General features: G+C 38.4%; 1 protein-coding gene across 10 annotated transcripts in view; it reads right to left on the bottom strand.

The window, feature by feature from the left end:
- Positions 1 to 20,940, bottom strand: part of LOC136760427 (focal adhesion kinase 1) — a 127,033-nt gene that overhangs the window by 90,222 nt on the left and 15,871 nt on the right. For 9 of the 10 annotated variants that reach the window (XM_066715821.1, XM_066715822.1, XM_066715828.1 and 6 more), the window contains exon 2: positions 6,030 to 6,056. In XM_066715821.1, coding sequence (XP_066571918.1) covers positions 6,030 to 6,056 — 27 coding nt within the window. Of the gene's footprint in view, positions 1 to 6,029; positions 6,057 to 12,157; positions 12,362 to 20,940 lie in introns of those variants that run through there. The other variant, XM_066715831.1, reaches the window with a different exon arrangement.

The raw sequence follows: 20,940 nt of genomic DNA, 5'->3' as shown, positions 1-20,940 counted from the left end.
TTGTCTGATATGATACAAATGGATAAAATCATCCATTTCATAGCAAGGGAATAAAGTCATCATTTCAAATCTTCTACAAAGGCCACTCAAGGATAAGATTTACACAAGTCCCAGGAGTTGCATTTCTGTGCAATAGCTCAATAGACAAGAGGCATATATGATCAGTGTTCAGAAGACACACAGAACCGCATAGTGTGACTTTGTGCCCCCACCACAAAAATAACAGTGCTAGAGATCATTGTCCAAAGATTTTATTCTACAAAGTTTAGACTCACTCACCATTTAAACAAAATAAACTAAGAACTCCTCTTCAAGAGACATACACGCTCCATCAATCACGAGTAAGTCAATTAAATGACCACAGTGAAGTGTCATTAATTTATAAAAATAAATAAATACCTCAATATTAGGCACACAGAATTTCCAACAAACATGGATACTTAAGAATCCTAAACCATCACTAAGTCAAGCATAATCACACAGTATCTTAAGTTAAATTTACACTTTTAAAATATAAATATTCACATTAATCCTTGATTATAGCTATAGCTCCATCAATTCCATTTAAGCCAAGTAGGGTTTACATAAATCTGCCCCCTAACTTTTTGCAATTATAGCCTATATGACAATGTTACACAGTACAAGAATATACAGCTTTCCCTGCTCTATATTCACCTTTTAGGATTCATTGCTGTAGTTATTCATATTTGGTGGAAAATGGCAGATAACAGCTCAAATTAAGGTCAAGATAAATGAAAGATTTGAATTCATTTCCTGGGCTCATGAATCATGAAACAGTACGCTACATCTCTGAAATCCCAATTAGAGATCCGTTGGCTGAGGTTGAATTTCAACCTCCTTGCATACAACATCAGAACAAATAAGAACCACAAAGACACAGTAGCCACTTTGGATAACTAGCAAATATCATGACATTGGGTTAGAATGGATAAAGTGTATACTTTTTTTTTTTTTTTTTTTTTTCTCTTCAAACATTTAAAAGCATAGGGGTGTTTTAGTTTTTTAATACATGTACTGTGCACTGTTTCTAGTTTGTACTTGTTTGTAGTAGTGAATTTTCAGTGAAAGGTTTACAGGAAATCTCTCACACTTTGGAAGGGATGATTAAGGCAATATAAAAGTAGAACTAATTAAGTATTTTGTGACCAGTATAAGAGCTGTTAAAAATTACAAAGACTTGCAACTAATAAACAGCATATCCTAACATCATGAATAGCTTCCTTAGGATAGTCTAGCCACACCACAACCATTAATCAAGTCCCTGCCTAATAGCATGGAGAGCAGTTTCCCTGCAATCTACCCTGTCTCCTCCTCTCAGGAGTTGGGGAGAAGTCTCACTGTCCCTGCTCTGTCCTTCAGTCCCAAGAGCCCAGAGCCCCGGCTTCAGGCTGTTAGTGAAACTCTGTCTTTACCTGGATTCTGGGGATGCTCCAATACTGCAGCTTCAAGAAAATGGTAACAAATAGTGAAACCTGTATCTTGCACAAAAATGTAAGAGAATTTAGCTTTTAGTGTTCTTTTAAATTATGCTAAGCTCCCACTTCCTGGATTAATTTGTGTCATGGATACACTAGATAAGTAAATTTGCATGCAGTTACTTTAAAGTCAGTAATAACAATATTTAGTGCATGTCATTAAAATACTATGCCTGGTGTGGAGTTATCACAGTAGTGTTCCCAAGTGCCTTTTAGTGTCTCTAAGGCAAATGTTGTAACTTTAAAACAAAACAAGATTTAGTCCCATGAAAGCAAAATCCAGTAGCATTATACAGAAATACAAAAAGAATTACCATTTCATACAAAATCTCTCATTATACTCTGCTCATTGTATAGGCTAGCCGTTATTCTTGGTTTTAAAGGAGCAGTACCGAAATCAGGAACAGACTGTTCTGAGCACAGGGGTCTGATGTACTTTGCTCAAGGACACAGGGACAGGTCCATAACAAAGGCAGGGAGAATACCACAATACAAGCCTGCACTCCCCAGTCTCTGCAGGGAAACTGCCTTCTCCCACATCCCTTTCTGTGCCTGGCAATGACATCATTATCAGTTAAACTTGATGAATTGAAAGCCAGTACTACATGAAAGTTACGGATGGAAGATTTTAAAGTCTTCTGGGGAAAAAAACACATAATTCAGCTTTGTAGTCTGTGTTTTATCAGAATCTGGTGTTTCTGAATTTGTATGTAATGCCATCATCTCCCAACTTTGAGTTTTAGGCCTGCCTAGGGCCCCTCATAGTTTTAAGGCGGCCCTGGGCCGTGTGAAAATTAGTCCAGATTTTTGACCCGGCCTAAATCCTCTGAGGCGGCCTAAAGGCGACCTGAATGTGAATATGAATGCGTTGGGCCCTGGGCCGTGTGGAAAGCGTAAGTGCGTGACGCAACTCAAGCCATGCCCCCAAAGTCAAAGGAGATGCCGCTTCTCGCCAACGCAGAAGTAAACACAGGCACCAAAAAGCTTACATGACTTCCGAAAAGGGAATGGTTTTGCAGGTGGTGGCCACAGACAGTTGCTCTCTCCTTATCCTTCCTGACTGATTCTTCTCTAGTTTTGCATTTTGCTAGTGTCCTTGTCACTACTGGTAGCATGAGGCGAAACCTACAGCCCAGTCAGGTTGCACAGGTAGTCCAGCTCCTCCAGGATGGCACATCCATACGTGCCGTCACAAGAAGGTTTGCTGTGTCTCCCAGTACAGTCTCAAGACCATGGAGGAGATACCAAAAGACGGGCCGTTACACGAGGAGAGCTGGACAGGGCCGTAGAAGGGCATCAACCCAGCAGCAGGACCGGTATCTGCTCCTTTGTGTGAGGAGGAACAGGAGGAGCACTACCAGAGCCCTACAAAATGACCTCCAGCGGGCTACTGGTGTGCATGTTTCTGACCAAACTGTCAGAAACAGACTCCATGAGGGTGGCATGAGGGTCCGACGTCCTCTAGTGGTACCTGTGCTCACAGCCCAGCACCATGCAGCTCGATTGGCATTCACCAGAGAACACCAGAATTGGCAGGTCTGCCATTGGCGCCCCGTTTTCTTCACAGATGAGAGCAGGTTCACACTGAGCACATGTAACAGTCGTGAAAGTCTTGAGATGCTGTGGTGAACGTTATGCTGCCTGCAACATCATCCAGCATGACCGGTTTAGCGGTGGGTCAGTGATGGTCTGGGGAGGCATATCCTTGGAGGGTCGCACAGACCTCCACGTGCTAGCCAACAGTACCCTGTTAGGCACCAGGATGAAATCCTCTGACCCATTGTCAGACCTTACGCTGGTGCAGTGGGCCCTGGGCTCCTCCTGGTGCAGGACAATGCCCGGCCTCATGTGGCCAGAGTCTGTAGGCAATTCCTGAATGATGAAGGCATTGATGCCATTGACTGGCCCTCACGTTCCCCAGACCTGAATCCAATTGAGAACCTTTGGGACGTTATGTATCGATGCATCTGACGCCACCAAGTAGCGCCACAGACTGTCCAGGAGCTCACTGATGCCCTGATCCAGGTCTGGGAGGAGATCCCCCAGGAGACCATCCACCGTCTCATCAGGAGCATGCCCAGACGTTGTCGGGAGTGCATACAGGCACGTGGGGGCCATACACACTACTGAGTCACATTATGAGTTGCCATGATGAAATTCACACAAGTTGGAACAGTTGGTGATTTTGGTTTCCATTGACCGTTGTTACGTAATTTTGTTCTCAATGAATTACACAATGTACAGTAAAGATTTTGATCTTTAATATATTTCGTTCATCAAGATCCGATGTGTGATTTAAGTGTTCCCTTAATTTGTTTGAGCAGTATATACATATAAATACGTATAGGTAACGAGTTCAAATGGAAACAGTTCAAACTACTCGGTCAATGAAAATAAAGTGTGTCGCTGGTAAACTTTCTATTGATATTTCTTCTAAGTATGACTGAAGTCTGAAATTGAACAGTATGCTACTGTCAGTTGTAAAATGCATTGTGAACAGGATCACGTAACTTTATTCACTTAACCAAATTATTCATTGTAACCTAAGCAGGTTTCAATTAAAAACAACACATTTTAAAACGGGACCAGTTTACTATGCAATCCAATATGCAATTATATTGAGCTGACTGTAGTATAATTCAAAATGCCAGCTTTGGACAACTGGGACGATGCAGAAATTAAAGCACTGTTTACAATTTGGATGGAAGTTAAAAAAAGAAGCTGAGCGAAGAACATAAGCGCTGCTGTCTATAGGATATAACTAAAGCCCCATTCCCACTGAAATGCCGGAAATTGCAGGCAACGTTTGCTTGCCTTTTCCCAGTTGCCCCCCATTCACAATGGCTTTGATCATTTCCCCGTTTTGCCAGTTTCCTTCCATTGTGTTTACTGGGCTATTGGTTCTAACCAGGGCACCGGTTCGGTTTGGACTCACTACCAAGAACTAGTCAGGAGGAAAAGGCAAACGATACGTCAATCTAGGTGCGTATTCATGCAGTGACCAGTTCATCTGGCAGTATGATTGTGGTGTGGTCACTGGACCCAGCGGTCACAGATCATTTGAACCAGTGAACGCTGTATGAGCCTCGGCTCTCGGTTCATGGTCGCGTGACGAGAGGCATTGTATGGGTCTTGACACACTGCAGTTAAATCAACTGAAATTACTGAGAAAAAAAGCACAAAGTTAACATGAATAGATAGAGCGTACAATTTGATCTAAAGATGCCGAATGGGAGCGAATAATTTTTCGTTTGTGTGAGAAAATAAGTTTCAGAAATAACGAATTACTGAAAAGAAAAAACTTGTGATGAATACATAATACATTTAAAAATAGTGGGGTGTAAAGTAGCATTATATGTTTAAGTATGGCAGTAGCAGTAAAATACACCTAGATGGATATTTAGGGGACGTCACACTACTGCGTTATTGTATATTTTTATATAGGCAAAACAATGACCGTTCGGCAGCGCAACACTGATATATAAAGTAGAGTAACTTATTGGTGCATTTAATAACTGCATACAGTGTGTTTAAATAGACAGTTGGACGTGTTCACTATTCAGACTGTTGTCAGATTGTGAAAATGAATTGCTTTGCTGGTCAGATCTGCGCACATCCTGCACAACGTGAACGCACCCGTGTATTATTTGGTTGTATCAGAAGTAGACTGTCAAATGTGTTAGACTACTGTATGTAGTTACTTTATTGCCGTCATATGTATTTGTTAATGTACGCGTTATGCTGCCATTTCTTACATGCATTAGTCATATATAATGTAAATATCCAATGTTTTATTAATACAAAACAAACTGAGCTCACTTGATTATTGCAATATGAACACAAGAGATAACACTTCATAACATGTTCACTACAGAAGAGAGCTTATTTATACATTTATCAAATTACTCTTTTGCAACAAGAATACTACATTTAAAAACATACCAGGAGTCAATGTTATTAAACCTTAATAAATCTAAGACATTAGGGGAACTATGCACACCTAAAGAAGATTCTTCATGTGATGAATACCTAATCCAAACCCTGACCATATAACCTTACTAGGGTAGTAAAAAGATGCAAGGTTTAGAAATTTGACAAGAGTGTGTGTGTGGGGGGGGGGGTGGTAATTATTCTATTACAGGATCCTCAACCAGGGGTTCATATTCCATATAATATCTTCACAATGTGGTGTAGTTTAGGAGGGTGAGTTTGATCTCAGACCAGCAATGCTCATTACATTTGCACTGCAAATAACATCAGATCAGAAAATATTGCATGTATTATAGGAATAGCAAAGGTACAGATTTGCTGATGAGTTAGTTTATCAAAGGAAACAAACTCCAAATAGGTTTTAGAAAGATGAGGATGATGACAGAACTTTGTAAACTGGGAAAGCTATACTATACTCTTCAATACAATCTGGTTACTGTGAGGAGGTGTAGAAAACCAAATATCCTTTCATATTGCCAAATTCAAAACTCAACAGCTAGGAGAAACAGCCTCATTAATGTGTTGAAGACACCAGACACTTACCTGTGTAGTAGGAAATTCTTGAAATATCTGTAAGAAATAAGGAAAAAAAAAGTTAATAAGCAGTAATTAAATGTTTAAAATGGTGTGTGTGTGTGTGTGTGTATACACTGCACAGGCCTGTTTGTCCACCAACAGACAAAATAAGTGACACTCCATCTGCCAAAGCCTGGGCTGAGACAGCCCTCTAGCTGTCAAGCATTTAGCACAGCCAGGAGCTGGCAGCCTCTCTCACACACAACACTGACATCACGCACCCACAGACACTACAGACACACTCCTGCCACTGCTGAGCCAAACTGTGATTCAGGAATCAGCATCAGCTTTCCAGCCCTGCAAAATGTGCTTGGTGTTTTTTTGCTCACCATAGGATTTAGTGGAAACAGATTCTGGGCAGAAAATAAAAGTGCTTGTGCGTGTACACAGTGACATGAGCGGGAGCATGGAATATGTTACAGTACCAGCTCATGTTGCATCATCTGATTTTGATCATTCCAGAACCAGCTTGTTGTAAACTGTCCGGGGAAAATTAGCGACATGGTTGGGATTACTTGAACTTGTCCTTTAACTTTGTAATTGTATTTGCAATACATTAACGCTATTAGCTAGTATTTCTTCAAACCCATTCTTTCTGTAGAAATACTGGTCTACCCTGACAGTTGTAGCAGTAGATCTGAATTACCTTTAGTCAAAAGCAGTGCAAGGTTTAAAAGTATAGATTTTCAAAAAGAAATCCAAAAGATTCCACGATAAAACAAATAATGTGTAGAACTAAGTGAAAAAATCCATCACTCGGCAACTCAAACTCCTGACTTCCAGGTCTAAAGCTTTGTTTTAACATCATGGTTACAAGTGGTTTTAATTCATAACATTTCACTTTTTAGTGATACTTGTAATCATGTCCAGATTAACTGTTTCTCTATGTACATAGAATCACAAGCTGAAACAATTTGATGATAATTTAAAGGCTTTCAGATCCCAACCCCATTAATATGAGATGGGAGGGAGTCAGGTTTCAGGCTTTTAAGAAGTCTCTTGATAAGTTCTCTCTAAACCACAGATCTTGACAGCAAGGAAGCAGTTCAAAGTAAGACTTCTTTTTGCAAGGAATACATGGGAACCGCAAGCCAAATTCACACTGCAGACCATATTGTAACATCAGTGTTTTGATGGATTAAATTTGGCTACAATTTATTAATCATTCTATGGAAACTTATTAATTGGAGTACTTAAAAAAAAAAAAACAAAAAAAAAAAACAGAAAAATCAGAAATTACCTTTGTCTTTAACAAAAAGTACAAAGTGCTCTGAATGTTGCAATCCTATCCATTTCCTGAAGGAAGACTCATTCTTACAGCAGCCCTCTCTGCTTCAGAGCAGGGATTAAACCCGTATCGCGTTTAAAGGCAGAGCACACAGCCCTGTGAAACAGCAGCACACAGACTGACAGCAGTAGATCTTGATAAGATCACCTAGCATATTGTCACGTTATTAGTATTCTGCTGTTGCTCATGAGATACTGAAATAATTAATTATTGTCTGGAATAGAAGAGAAGAAGGGCACTATCTAGAGAATAACAGACTCCGTTGTGCCAGTTTTATAGTCCCTGTTACCTGAAATATTTTCAATAGAAATTACATTTGAGGAACAAACCTACAGGGAATATCACCAGAATAGGTATATGAAAGATAGACCAGTGGTGCAGATTTCCCATCTGATTTCCCACATTACACAAATTATTTACAATATTTTAAAAAGCAGATAAGATTAAACTTGAAGCAATTAATTCAATAGCACAATTTATTTGCTTAAATATTTAGTTGTCGCTCACCAAAAAGTTAAAGCTTGAAGCCTTTGACATGGTAATCTGCAGATTTAAAAGCTGAGCACCAAATAAATACCCACTTTTAAGTGTAGATTCAATGTAGCCATTAGGTTAATGTTGTCCCCAAAACCATCAGAGTATTGGAATAAGTCCATATACTAGCTGGAGGTTAGCATCTTAATTCACACAGAACAGCAAGGAAAGCCCCTTTCAACTTATCTCACATATCAACAGCACATCCCTGTTTGAATAATCTTAAAGGAGGAGGCTACATCTGCAAACAATTAGTAATTTGTTGAAACTGATCTCTAAAACTGAACCTTAAAACAAAAAGAAATTAGTGAACAAAAACCTTTAGTAGTGGGTTACTTTGTGATTACTGAACACCATTATTTATTCTGCACTTGGACAGACAAGGTCAGAAGGACACATCTGTTCTGTTGCACAAAAACCTCACTGAATATTGCCTCTACAAGAGTTAAAGTCTCCATTTTAGGACTTCCTTCCATTTTACTATTCCCGTTATCTATTTCATGATACAGTTATGTCATGAATGGCAATGTTCTTCCCCGGTTAGAACAGAAGGCAAAAAGAAAGGAAATGATGGCATGACTTGTGTGCATTTCTGAGTCAGATGATCCTGAAACAAGAAAGTTCCCTTGACATTCTTGATCCCATCACCTCAACAATACAACTAGTATACTATCCCTTCATCTTTCCAACAGTTCCCACAAAGAAAAACCTCGACAGTGATTCACGTTTTGTGGCTGATCGCGTCTGGGTCATAATGGTCTCGGAATGTGTGCAGTGGAAATTCCACTTTGCATCACCTTGGCCATGACCCTGCTGGAAGGGCTTTTCCTTGTTTATTGATGAGAGGATACAAACTGCTACAAAGGGACTTGTAATATAGGAATTTGATATAAACTGAGAAATGTGACATTTAGGAAACAACAAGGTCACTTGCTTTATTTATTTTTAATCAACTGATCACACTCTCTTACATATGTTCATCTTCCATACAATTTCTAACCTGCCATGCCCATATGTCAGAGTGTCAAGTTGAGAGAACTTCAATGTGGCTGGCGATGAAGCAGACTGAGTTTCCTTCTGAAGACAGCTATACAAAAGCCTCTGTCTGTCAAGCTGGCTGGTTCCCAAACACCTGCTCCACAAGCTGGTCTGCGGGAGCAACTCCCATCAAGAATGTAAAGAAGGGAAAAATGTTTATATTCAATATATAAAACTTCCGTGCTAACCAGGTCTTTAAGGGTGACTTAAATTCCATCCACTTTTGAAATGAAGAACAGATTTAAGATTTCCTCGTGGACCTTGAGCTAGGTCCGCTGACCAATATAGGTTGTGATTTTGTTTGACACATACTGATAAAACTCCAGTGCAGGTGGAAGGGAGAAGAAGCAAGAACTGAAATGAATTCAACATTAATAACCAAAACTATTTCAAAATCCAATAAAGATTGAATCCATTAAGTACTTGTACCTAGACTGGTCAGAGCCCTAATCCTATATACATGAACCTGTGACCCACTTTTTCAAAAGAAAAACATTACATAATTTGTTTCTTGGAGTCTTGTGGCTTGAATTGATAAGCAATGACAACATTGTCAGCCAACTGCAACTTCAATTATGCTAAAAAATAAAATAAATTCCATGAAAATAAAATAGTTTGTTACTGTACCCTAGAGGATCTTGTGGCTCAGAAGGGTGAGGGCTGCAAATATTGTCCACTCATTACCATAAGTTGCACACCTCTGTCATAACGCATATCATTTTGGTATTCATAACTTAAAATGTTAACAGTTGACTTGAAGCTATCAAATGTTAGCTTCATTTCTATGGTTATGTTAATCAGATGAATGAGGTAACGAAGTAATGAACTGAGCAAATGTTCACTTCATGCAAACTACCTTTAATGATGTATTACTATTAGAAGTCTACATGACAAGTCTACTGTGACTGACTGACTGGTAGCTGGAGGTAGTTAAACTTCGTTTCATTAACGTTTCACATGCCAATTATTATATTTGTAAACCAAATAAGTTTCTGAAATTTGAGACCTAATTATTACTCTGACAAGCAGTCGAGATTCGTAACCAGAGGAGTTTCAATATCTGTGGTATTCAAATAAACATCTGCAAGATCCACATTTTTTTCTGTGATTGAAATCATGAAGAAAACCTAGAGGTCCGTTCTGCATTCTTGGTCATGTCTTGAGCAATTGTAATTATTTCACCAAAGTCACACGCTATGATTGTTAGAAAGCACACAAACTCTGACCACTACCGTTTCCCCACAGGCCTCCAATAGATGTCTTCCAGGTGGTTGAAAAGTCAACACCATTACAAGACCACATCTGTGGTAGCCTTGACTTGGCAGTTTTGCAGAAACTGATAAGAATACATCTAGTTCCCCTTTTGAAAAAAACAAGATTATTATTTTGACCATGAGTCTGGAAAAAAAAGCAGATAACTAAAGGATATGGGGAAACACAAGATTAAAAACAAGACACACAACATTGCTTTTGAAAACCAATAGAAAACAGGTATCTCCTGAAATAAAAAGGAGACATCTAGAGAATAGTGCAGACCCTCTGCTTTTCTAAAGGAACTCCTCAGGACCAGCTGGCTCCAATCCCATCCCGTTTCAGCTCTCAGTGCAGCACAAGGCCATCAGGCTCAGTGTCAGACAAAGAGGCCAGGACACAGCGACACTGGAGTGTGCTGAGCAGCCTGGTGCTGAGGAGGCAGGCAGCAGGAATCCCCCAGGTCCTAGCACCTGCCACAAAACACACACAACCCTGCACATACGCACGCGCACACACAAGAATTACAGGACCCCAGCCAAGAGGGGGCATGCATTTACCCTGTTCGACCTCCTGTTCTCAAAATGCTCTGGAGAGTAGTGCAAAGGGATGCTATTCTACCTTTCAACAAATGTTCACACTCATTTTTTTACAGAAAAGATGTAACCTATGTATAACATAGGCATGGTAGGACATTCAATGCAATCACATGGCAATAAGTTTCTGTAGGGACTATTTAATTTCTGCTCCAAATTTTCTAAGGTTCTCAGTTCTAAAAGTGAGGTAAAGAAAACATGCATAAAACATCTGGATTACATCATTACTGTACTAAAGGGCACTTGGCCATGTATCTGCATTTTTGCTTGCTCTGCAAGTTACAAATATAAATATTTGATGAGGGAACAATAATAAAATATTAAATATTTATAAAATGACTTCTATTGCCTATCAAATATATATTAAATTGGATTACTTTTATATGAACACCAATCCAACAGTTGTTCAAGTTGGGGTGTATACAAAACACTCAAACTAAGAAAAAATTGATTTAATTGCAACTGTAACTTCCCTGTATAACCTGCAATTCTTGAGAATTATCACACAGTATTCCTATTGCCAGAGCTACTTCAGAAAACAATGAACTCATCATTCAAAAAGAAAATACAGCCTGGTTGCACAAGCAGGAGGAAACTTCAACAAAAGACTCCTTTAGAAATGTGAATTGCACCACTATGTTTCCAGTTTAACATGACTCATGGATTACGTTTTATGCAAAAACCTAACAATAATAATATCAGCAACATCATCACTATGAAAACTCATTACTGCAATGAATGTTTTTCAGCACAATTAAATCAAGTTAAGATCACAACTTTCCCTTCAGGTAAACTGGATCCCCTCAGGTCAATCAATTCAGAGTAAGAAGATTTTTTTTCCTGCAAGTGAATGACTAAAATGTCCCTCCTAAAGACAGCAGCAAAAATGTATCACAATTATGATATGGAAACCATTAAAAGCAATTTAGCTATTTTCTTTCATTTCCATTAATCTGTCCAGGTAATTAATTTTATTTATACATTCTGTTTTTGTTTTACATAATTATATGTATATTTGTATACATATATTAGGATTATTATTTTTATTTACACAAATACATTAGATGGATATAGATACCATTAGTTTTGCTATTTTTACTTAAATTACTGAAGAATCACTTTAGTTTCTGATCACATACTGCCTTCATAAATAGGAATAAGGTGCAGCTGCTTGTTTGTTTATGCACTGTGCCAGTATTAAAAGGAAAAATCTACCCAACAGCCATATAGACAATATAACCCTCACAAACCCTTAACCCCAGAGGAGTATAGGGTTTACAAACCATATTCTAAACACTAATTCATGTTTTCAGAACAATCCAGTCACCCGGATTTCAAACAGCAGGAGATTCGTTCTATGAAAACCATATGAAAATGATCATGCTTACCGTGATACAGTCCTTCCATTAAGATAAATTCTTCCAACTAAAGCAGGATTTGAAAGCAATATATATTCCTTAAGGTATCTTCTTCCTCACCAGAAATGCTGTGTGAAGCTCACCAATGTAAAAGCGGTTTCCTTTCTCCAGCCTCAATCATAGTAAAATAACAAATAACCACCAAGCTGAATGTTCACTCAGCCTTCTCTGCTGCAGATCGGTGTGTACACTGTGAGTGGACACGCTCAGAGTGAGGGAGAGGAAATGAGAGGGGGGGTCTTTGTCTCTCATTCAAAGCCAGAGCAAGAGGGAGAGCGAGATGACGGGGGAAAGAGAGAGAGAGAGACGTAACAAAAGGCATCCATCAATGGAAGTCCATTAGCTTCCGCTGACGAGACAACTCAGTCCTGCCAGATGGGTAAAGAAATCCATTTCCTTATCTTACACAACAGCTACAGTGAATCCAGCACTAGACACAGAGCATCAGCACTTCCAGGACTAGTAGCCTTTACTACAAGTGATTTTCACTACTGAATTATCTGGAAGAGGAATTAAACCAGATTATCATGGCAACAGGGTACTGCAGCTTCACAATTAACAACATTTCTGCTGCAATTGGTCTCTTCTGGTGTGTTTCTGCAAAGTCAGTGGGAGCATGATTTCTCTCAACTAAACAGAGAGGGCAGGCGGCTAACAGATTCTGGAATCGAGTTCTGAGGCCACACAAAGCAAGTGAGTCTGTATGCCTTTATATTAATAGGGTGTTTTATTTTTACAGATGTAAGGACATTTCAAAATATTGGTTGGTAAGCTGAAATGCTGAATTTTGTAAACAATCATTTAACACTAAAAACCTATATTTCTCCCAAAAAAAAATGAATAAATGTTTCACTCAAATCCTTGGTTTTCAAGCTACAATTACCTGCACTCTGCAATAAATCATTTTAGATATGCATGTCAACAGAAATGTGCCATGCAAAATTGATTCAGAAAGGGTTAGGGGATGTATCACTAGCCACGTAATTTAACCCTTTCCCCAGGAGAAACAAGTATAGTCTTCCTCCTCCATGTCAGACTATGAGAACCTGCAGCTGTGGCTGATGCATTGTGGTCTCAAAAAGTAAAAAGGTTTAAGTTACAAAACAGGTATTATTTGGAAAAACGAATTGTTAGATTACAATTAGTAAAACAGGGAAATTCCCTTTAATAAAACACAAAAAGGCCATTTGTTACATTTTGATTACTTCAGATTATTTTAATGTGGAGATTAATAATTAAAAAGTGACTGTAAAGCAACCCAGCCTGGGGAGAAGTGAAGGGGTGTTAACATATTGCTGACAAAAGTAAACTCAGACAATTCAGACAATTTTGAAAATGGAAAACATGACAGAAGTCCATCTCTATGACCACCCCCATCACAGTATGAAGTTAATTGTTGCCCATGAGGCAAACTAGAAAAGACTGAAGTCTATTGTTCAAGGTAACAGTTTCTGAATGAACAAGCGCCGCTTCAGACAAAATAAAGGCACCCTAAACAAAGATGAACTCATTTGTATTGATGTAGAGGTGTTGCAGATATGTGGGGTGCATTAAATAAACATGTATACAGATAAAGATGAAATACAAATCACTTTGTAAGACTGGGGTGTTGACAAAGTGTGTTGCAACATGTAGGGTATACTGGCTGTGGTCTGAATGGCTGCAAGGCTCAAGATTCCATATACTCAGTATTAGAGGAAGTTTTCTTTCACTCTCATACAGCAAGCATGTTAAAACTCCAGTCTCCAAGGCATAAGCCAGAGCTATGGAGCATTTTACAAGAAGTGATTCAGCAGATACAGCTGACATTATAATAAACTTCACCCTTTTGCTTTTCAAATCTGCCAAGTTGTTCAAACCCAGAATCCCCAGACTGACAACCTGCAGCCCCCTCCTCTTTCCTTGTATGGAAACGATGCCAGGGAGAGCTCAGGGGGCTCAGAGGGCTAATTATTCAATGCAGCTTGAAAGACGAGTGCATCCGACACGCTTGTAACAAAGCAGATGAGAACAAATGTTTTGAATATCTTTATTGCTGGGAGACTTAATATTCCAAATATTCCCAAAGCACTGTTGAAGAATAGGATATTTTAAAAATCTTCCCAAAATTAGAAAACTGTACTGTATATTAGCTGCTGACTGACAGCTGTAAACTTCATGGCACACACTGTACAAAACAACTGACTGTTTGCTATACGGAAACTAATATAAGGCAAGATCTCAGAGATTTGGGAAAATAAATAGTTTCACCCCAGGTTGAGCAGCTAGTGTTGACACCAAACCATTCTATAATATTGGCCAAAGAATCTATAAACCATGGCAGCCAATAAATTGCTTGCAGTATATTCCCAGGCCAAACCTAAATCCCTCTCTCGACTCCAAAACCAAAAAGGATTAGAAAGAAAATCACTGAGCCCACTCTACTAAAGTAGAGAGTCCAGTTTATAATGGGAATACTTGCCAATTGGGACAGTGGAGGTAAATTTTCAATATTATTGTATTCGTTAAATCATAATTGGATTAACTTTTTTAACATCTCATCAAAGCCATAAAAGGCTGCAACACAGCCACCAAGAGGCAGTCAGTATAGATGGCTGAACGAGGGGAATATCAAGACACAAAACGTTGGTTTCACTTGGGTATTAGGTAGAGATAAGGCAAAAGAAGAGGTGGGCCTGAACGTTCCAGTGACTTCAGTGTGTGCTATTTGGAATATGAAGAGCTAAAAGTGTCAATTCCAAAGCTACACATGGAAGAAGAAAAAATGTATACACTTAACAAAAGGAGCCACTTTTATTGATGCATATAGATCCAGTGGGACACCTACAGAAGATTAACCTGAACTGCAGGTTAATCTGATACTTTTCTAAAGTGATTCCGTTAGCGATGCTCCTCTGATTTACCGTCAGGAGAGAAGAAGGTGATGCACTTCATCTAATTTAGAGGGATTATTTTCAGCAGTAACAGAATACAGAAACTTCGTGGCATCAAATACATCTTTACTTTAAATAATGAATCATGACGGCGGGAAGATAAAAAAAAAAGTTTTAGTGTGAAGGGAACATCAGACACTTGGCCTCACATGTATTTAATGTCTGAACAAAGGTTTCTAAAAGTAATTTGTTTACACAGAAAAGTTTACTACAATAAAATGCCAAAACACTAAAATGGATAGGAAACCACTGAAATCTCAGGCCACTTTTTCTACTAATATCAAATCTTATCCTTAGATGTAACAGCTGACACCTAGATCAGGTTACACATCATTGTTTTGGGGTAATTATGCAGAAGTCAACAGAAGGTTCTTGCGTATCCACTGATCTCGGTCTACTATCTTGTTCATAGTAAGATGCAGAACAATAGACGTAAGCTCCACAAGATCTTTGAATGCAGGTTTCCAATCTTCAGGATTTACAGGAAAAATAAATAATAATAAAAACACATTAACAGGACTAACCGAAAAACTATCAAAAAGTCAAAATATACTATATGTATTCACATTACAGGATGGATATGGATACATTTATAGCTGAAACTCAAAACTACATATTATGCACATCAAAGGGGTCTTTAAGCAACAGTACCTCCCCTTTCTAATAAAGCATACAAATGTATACCAGCAGTCCCACACATCTCTAGTTACCAATTATGGAGGGCAAGTTTCCTGAATTAACATACAGCAGAGAAAGGAAACAGTCAACTTGAGCGAGGATGAGACTTCAGAAGAGCATTGATGCCATTTAGGCTTCTACAGGTTTTCAACAACATAAAATGAACAGACGCTTCCCAGAACCACAGATAAGGTTTAATGGCTCAATACATGATCATTTACAAATGCAGTAGTTTTGTCAAGTAATCGTTAGAAGGGTCTGAAAAACCCATTTCATTTGAACACAAGTAATACTATGATTTTGGATTTGTGACAAAAAAAATAATTAACCCCCCCAAAACAAACAAGAAATACATCCATACTGCCAACACCTTATTAAATCACTTCCATCTTGCTGTATGGTTTAATGAATTCTGACAGATTTATTTCACCCACACTAATATCTCTGCAATTGCTGCATCTATGAAGCTGGTACAGCACAGCCCGGTGTAAAACTAGAAACGTTACCCACATCAAGAGATTTAATTAATATACTTTTTCTTGTTCAAAGCCCATTTAAAAAGTTGTACCCTGGTATTCACAGACAAGCCCTGTTGTTCATAATCTGCAGCCGCAGGAACTAGAAGCTGGCAGGCAGTGCGGTTTGGAGGAAGCATTTCCCTGCATGCGCATCCTGTTGCCAGAAGCCGTTGTACAGGGAGAAACACTAGAACATAGCCCTTCCACGTACAATACTAGGATGTAACCATCGCAGTGTGCTCTTAATTAGTCTCAGCAGTGCACTGCTCTATGAAGTGGCAAAGGGCAGTGCACTGTGTCCGAAGTTTGCCACATTATTTATTTATGTTATGAATACATGAAAATGCTCTAGTACTGGATGTGTATAGTTTCTGCACTGGATATAGTTTGACAAGGCAGACAATCCCATGGGATGAGGAAGCAATTAATCATTCAGTCGAAAGAATTATCAAATGTTCTCTTCCATTTTATGCCTTCGGGCAGTTTAGTGGCCATGTTGACAGTGCAAAAGGACAAAGCCCCATCCAAACCGTAAGTGGGTAGTAATTTATAGCACCTCTTACTAAATAATCATGAATGCAGAGAGGCAAACAACAACCAAATGTTATAAAATGAATAAATAAATGCTGTAACTTAAGCACTGGCTTCCAAAGAGCTTTTGACACACACTTCCTTTATCCAGTTTCCTGAATCGTATTCAGGTCTTCAGAGTTGAGTAATGTGTTATTAGTAAAAGCTTACAAATTTGAATACAAGTAATAAAAAAAAGCTGATTTTCTCCAATACCCTTCAGGCTTAGAAATACGTGTAAACTCAAAACAAGGCAGTCTGCAGACATCTGAAAGCCTATTAGCAAGGCTGCTTCAATCAAAAGGATGTCCCATTATTTCAAGACCTTGCATCTGTCCATATGGATTAGGATCAGCGGCCACATGCTTGATTGAAACAGACCCTTAAAATGTAACTCCCCGTTGACCAAAATAAAAGCGGAGAAAATGAACTAGCCTTTGTTAAAGCAATCCACTCTTTCTTAAACATAATCATTAAATAGTCATTAGGCAGATATTGTCTTGCCGAGTGCTGTGAATGCAGTCAGTGTGCTGGCTTTAATATCCCATTCATAGATGTGCATTCTACTTTATTGAAGACATTTTCATACAGCAGATGAAGTGTACAGTTAAGTTCCAACATTTCCATTGTACAGTGCGTGGCCCATTATTGCTTTACAAAATACAATAAATATGCAAATTAAATGTTTGCCACCCTGGAGTAGTCTGAGAGCAGCTGATGACCGGCTGATCATTGCCTACTTATCAATTACATGTTCCACATGAACAGTTACTTCACCAGTGACCTGTATCACAAGTACAATGACACTGACATTTTGCATAGTTATAAAGTAGTTTGGGAACCCAAGAACTAATCAAAGGCTTTCCTCAGATCAAATGAAACCGAGTGAAGATGTTAGAAAAAAACAAAACTTACGAAAGATGCAGTCTTAGACCATGTAGAAAATAGCATGAAGTCACAAGCTCTCCAAATTCTCATTCTCCTTGTCAGATCAAGAAGAAGTGTCCTTTTACCATTTCCTCTGCCACTTTTTTTTTTTTTTTTTTTTACTGGAAATGAAAAATGTGTTGGGAGCATGTAATACATCATTAAGTCAAATAAAAATATAGGGAAACAACCACAAAGAAATTATTCCAAAATACAGAAAGTAGTGGTTTAGTTGAATATAAACCTTAAAGGACTGAAGGCACTTAAATCAACAACATATTCCTGCAGGGCTAAAAACTGCACACAAAAGGGGTCTGTCCACCTGCCAGCTCGCTCGCTCGCTCGCTCTCTCTCTCTCTCTCTCTCTCTCTCTCTCTCTCTCTCTCTCTCTCTCTCTCTCTCTCTCTCTCTCTCTCTCTCTCTCTCTCTCTCTCTCTCTCTCTCTCTCTCTCTCTCTCTCTCTCTCTCTCTCTCTCTCTCTCTCTCTCAAGGGAGTTGCATCTCTATGAGCCATAGCTCCAATTAACTGTAAAAGTGACAGGAGACCAAATACTGTATCCATACTGACAATAAATCTCTCTATTAGACCATTTCAGATAAATATTTGACTATAGCTTGGTGTGACTGCCTTTGGAACATGTGCAGAAGACAGTCTGTTCCCCTATTACAAGCAGTACAACCTCTCTGAAGAACAGATGAATAAATTCCATAAGACTACATATCTGCAAATATACAATACAACTGTAGCAATTTCCTCAAAGTGCTTTACAGAAGAGAGCATGCAACAATAACAGACAAATAGTGGAATCAAGCTTTATTTTTCTCTTCAATCTGCAAATAAACTTTAACCCCATCCAGAGTTTCTCTGTAGAAGATCTACACAAGGATTACTTTAAGCCCATACATACTGCAATACATAATACTGCAATACAGGCAAATCAGACAGGGTCAGTAGACCTGGTTCCTTATAGCAATACTAGTTGGTGCATCATTTATGGGAATTCATTTCAGCATGATTCTGGTAAAAACTACTTACAATAAATGTGTCGTCTTTGGAAAAGTACTCTGCAAAGAAAATAAATAAATAAATACATAGACAGATGATAGATACATAGACACATGATAGGAAGGCCTAAAGCTGCTTATATAGGTTCATTACTTAATTTTTTTTTATTTGTGTTTTAAATTTCTCTTTTGGCCTGATACTCTCCAGAAAACAAATCTGATTTACTCTAGACCTTGAAGGAAGAACAAGACAAGACATTGACCTTAGATCTCGTATTCCCTGTCATGAAAGACACTGAATTCTGACTCCCACAAGCACTTACACTAGAGCTCGACAGCATTGCCTGCAACCTAGTCTGGTGTATACTGATTTTAAAATTCACATTAAAAGTAAACCTACTTTCAATCTTGCTGCAATCTTAATGTGGCATTTAAGCACCTTAATCTAAGTTATCGTCCTTCTGGCAAACACAGACATTAAACTGGGGATCTTTCAAACTGACAACTTAATTCCACATTGATGCCTCCAAGCTGTGTACTTTAATATTCCTCAATTTATTTATTTTAACCTAGGATTTCAAACACTGACAAATACCACACTGAGTCTGGTCCTTTCTGAAGTGCAAAAGGCTGCAGAAAAATCAACTAGGAAATTAATGTGTTTATAGCAATTTCATTAAATAGGATGCTTTATTGCATTTATTTATAGTGAGCCATGCAAAATGTTTTATTTCCCACTTTATATTTATGAAATAAAGATTGCAACCCTGTTTTGAGACAGGAAATATAAAAAATATATTGCAATTGTCTCCATAGTTTTACCTTTTGTAGTTTTAAACTGGGCATGACTGGGTATGACTAATTGTGATGAATAAACTCACCTTTCCAAATACACCTTTGAACCCTCTTTGAACAGCTGATGAAGAATTATTTTAACGTTATTAATGTAAACGGGAAGGTGTTTAATTTACTAGGGATTATTAAGCACCAGTGAAAGACATCAGCTCAAATAATGGTGGCAAAATAAATAACTATGGGAAAAGTGATCTTCTCTACAACTAAAACTGTGTGTACATTGGTATGGGCCTAGTTTAATATGATTGTTTTGGATATTGCTGGGGATCAGGCTGTTGTTAAGCATTACAATTGGGAAGGTAACGTAAAACTAAAAGCCTAAAAAATGTCAAAGGCACAACAGGTGAAATATGACACACTGGTTGGGAAAACTGGTGTATGCAAAGATGTCATGGTGGGAATGTAACTGAACTTAGCATCTCCTATACGTGTGCATGTGCCATTGATATTCCTCAGGCACGAAACACATCTGATCCCAGTTAAATTGCAAACATACCTAGAGCTCAAGATGGCAGTAATTTGGACTGTACCTGCTGGAGTAGTAGTCACAGTAACCCCCCTCCACACATACTATTAGGAAGTAGGTGAATCCAAAATGTCAAAACAAACCTTTTTACTGCCAATTAATTCCTGATTCATCAGCACTGTAAACATATCCATTTTAAAATTAGCCCAACCAGAAATGTTGTGGATAAGGAAATCCAGGCTGTGTTTGAATTTCAAAGGGGAAGATAAGGTACTTTTTTAGATGTTTAAAGTAAAGCATTTTCTGCATCAGTGATCTAAAAGGCTTATTTAAAAGCATCACTCTTAATATAATGCACTACTGAATGACATTAACAAGTAAAGAATCCAATTGTATTAGTATTAGTAGTAGGCAATAACTAGTTTTATAATGTGGCATACAACACATTCCCCTTTTCTGAAATAAATTATACAACTCTCACATCAGAAAACATAGGTATGGGACAGAGAGATGCAGCATAGAAATAATTGAGTTTATTTCAATACATTTTGCACTGTAGCAAAAACCTCTAAAGGTTGTGTATTACTAATAATACGGATACCCTTTTCTGTGTTTTTAGGCCCTTTAAAACGGGGCTAGCCACTCCCCTTATGTGCAGGATGTGAGTATGACAAATTGTGTGTTGCATTCTGAAAAATGCTCCTGTCACTTTCCCTTCTCACAGATAACAGAAGCAGGAGCATGCTGCCATTCCAGGTAAAGACATGTTTGCACAGTTAATGACCCAGTGTCCTTCTATAA

The sequence above is a fragment of the Amia ocellicauda genome, chromosome 10 (assembly GCF_036373705.1).
Source record: "Amia ocellicauda isolate fAmiCal2 chromosome 10, fAmiCal2.hap1, whole genome shotgun sequence".
NCBI lineage: Eukaryota > Metazoa > Chordata > Actinopteri > Amiiformes > Amiidae > Amia > Amia ocellicauda.
This window is presented reverse-complemented; position numbering and strand designations above follow the sequence as displayed.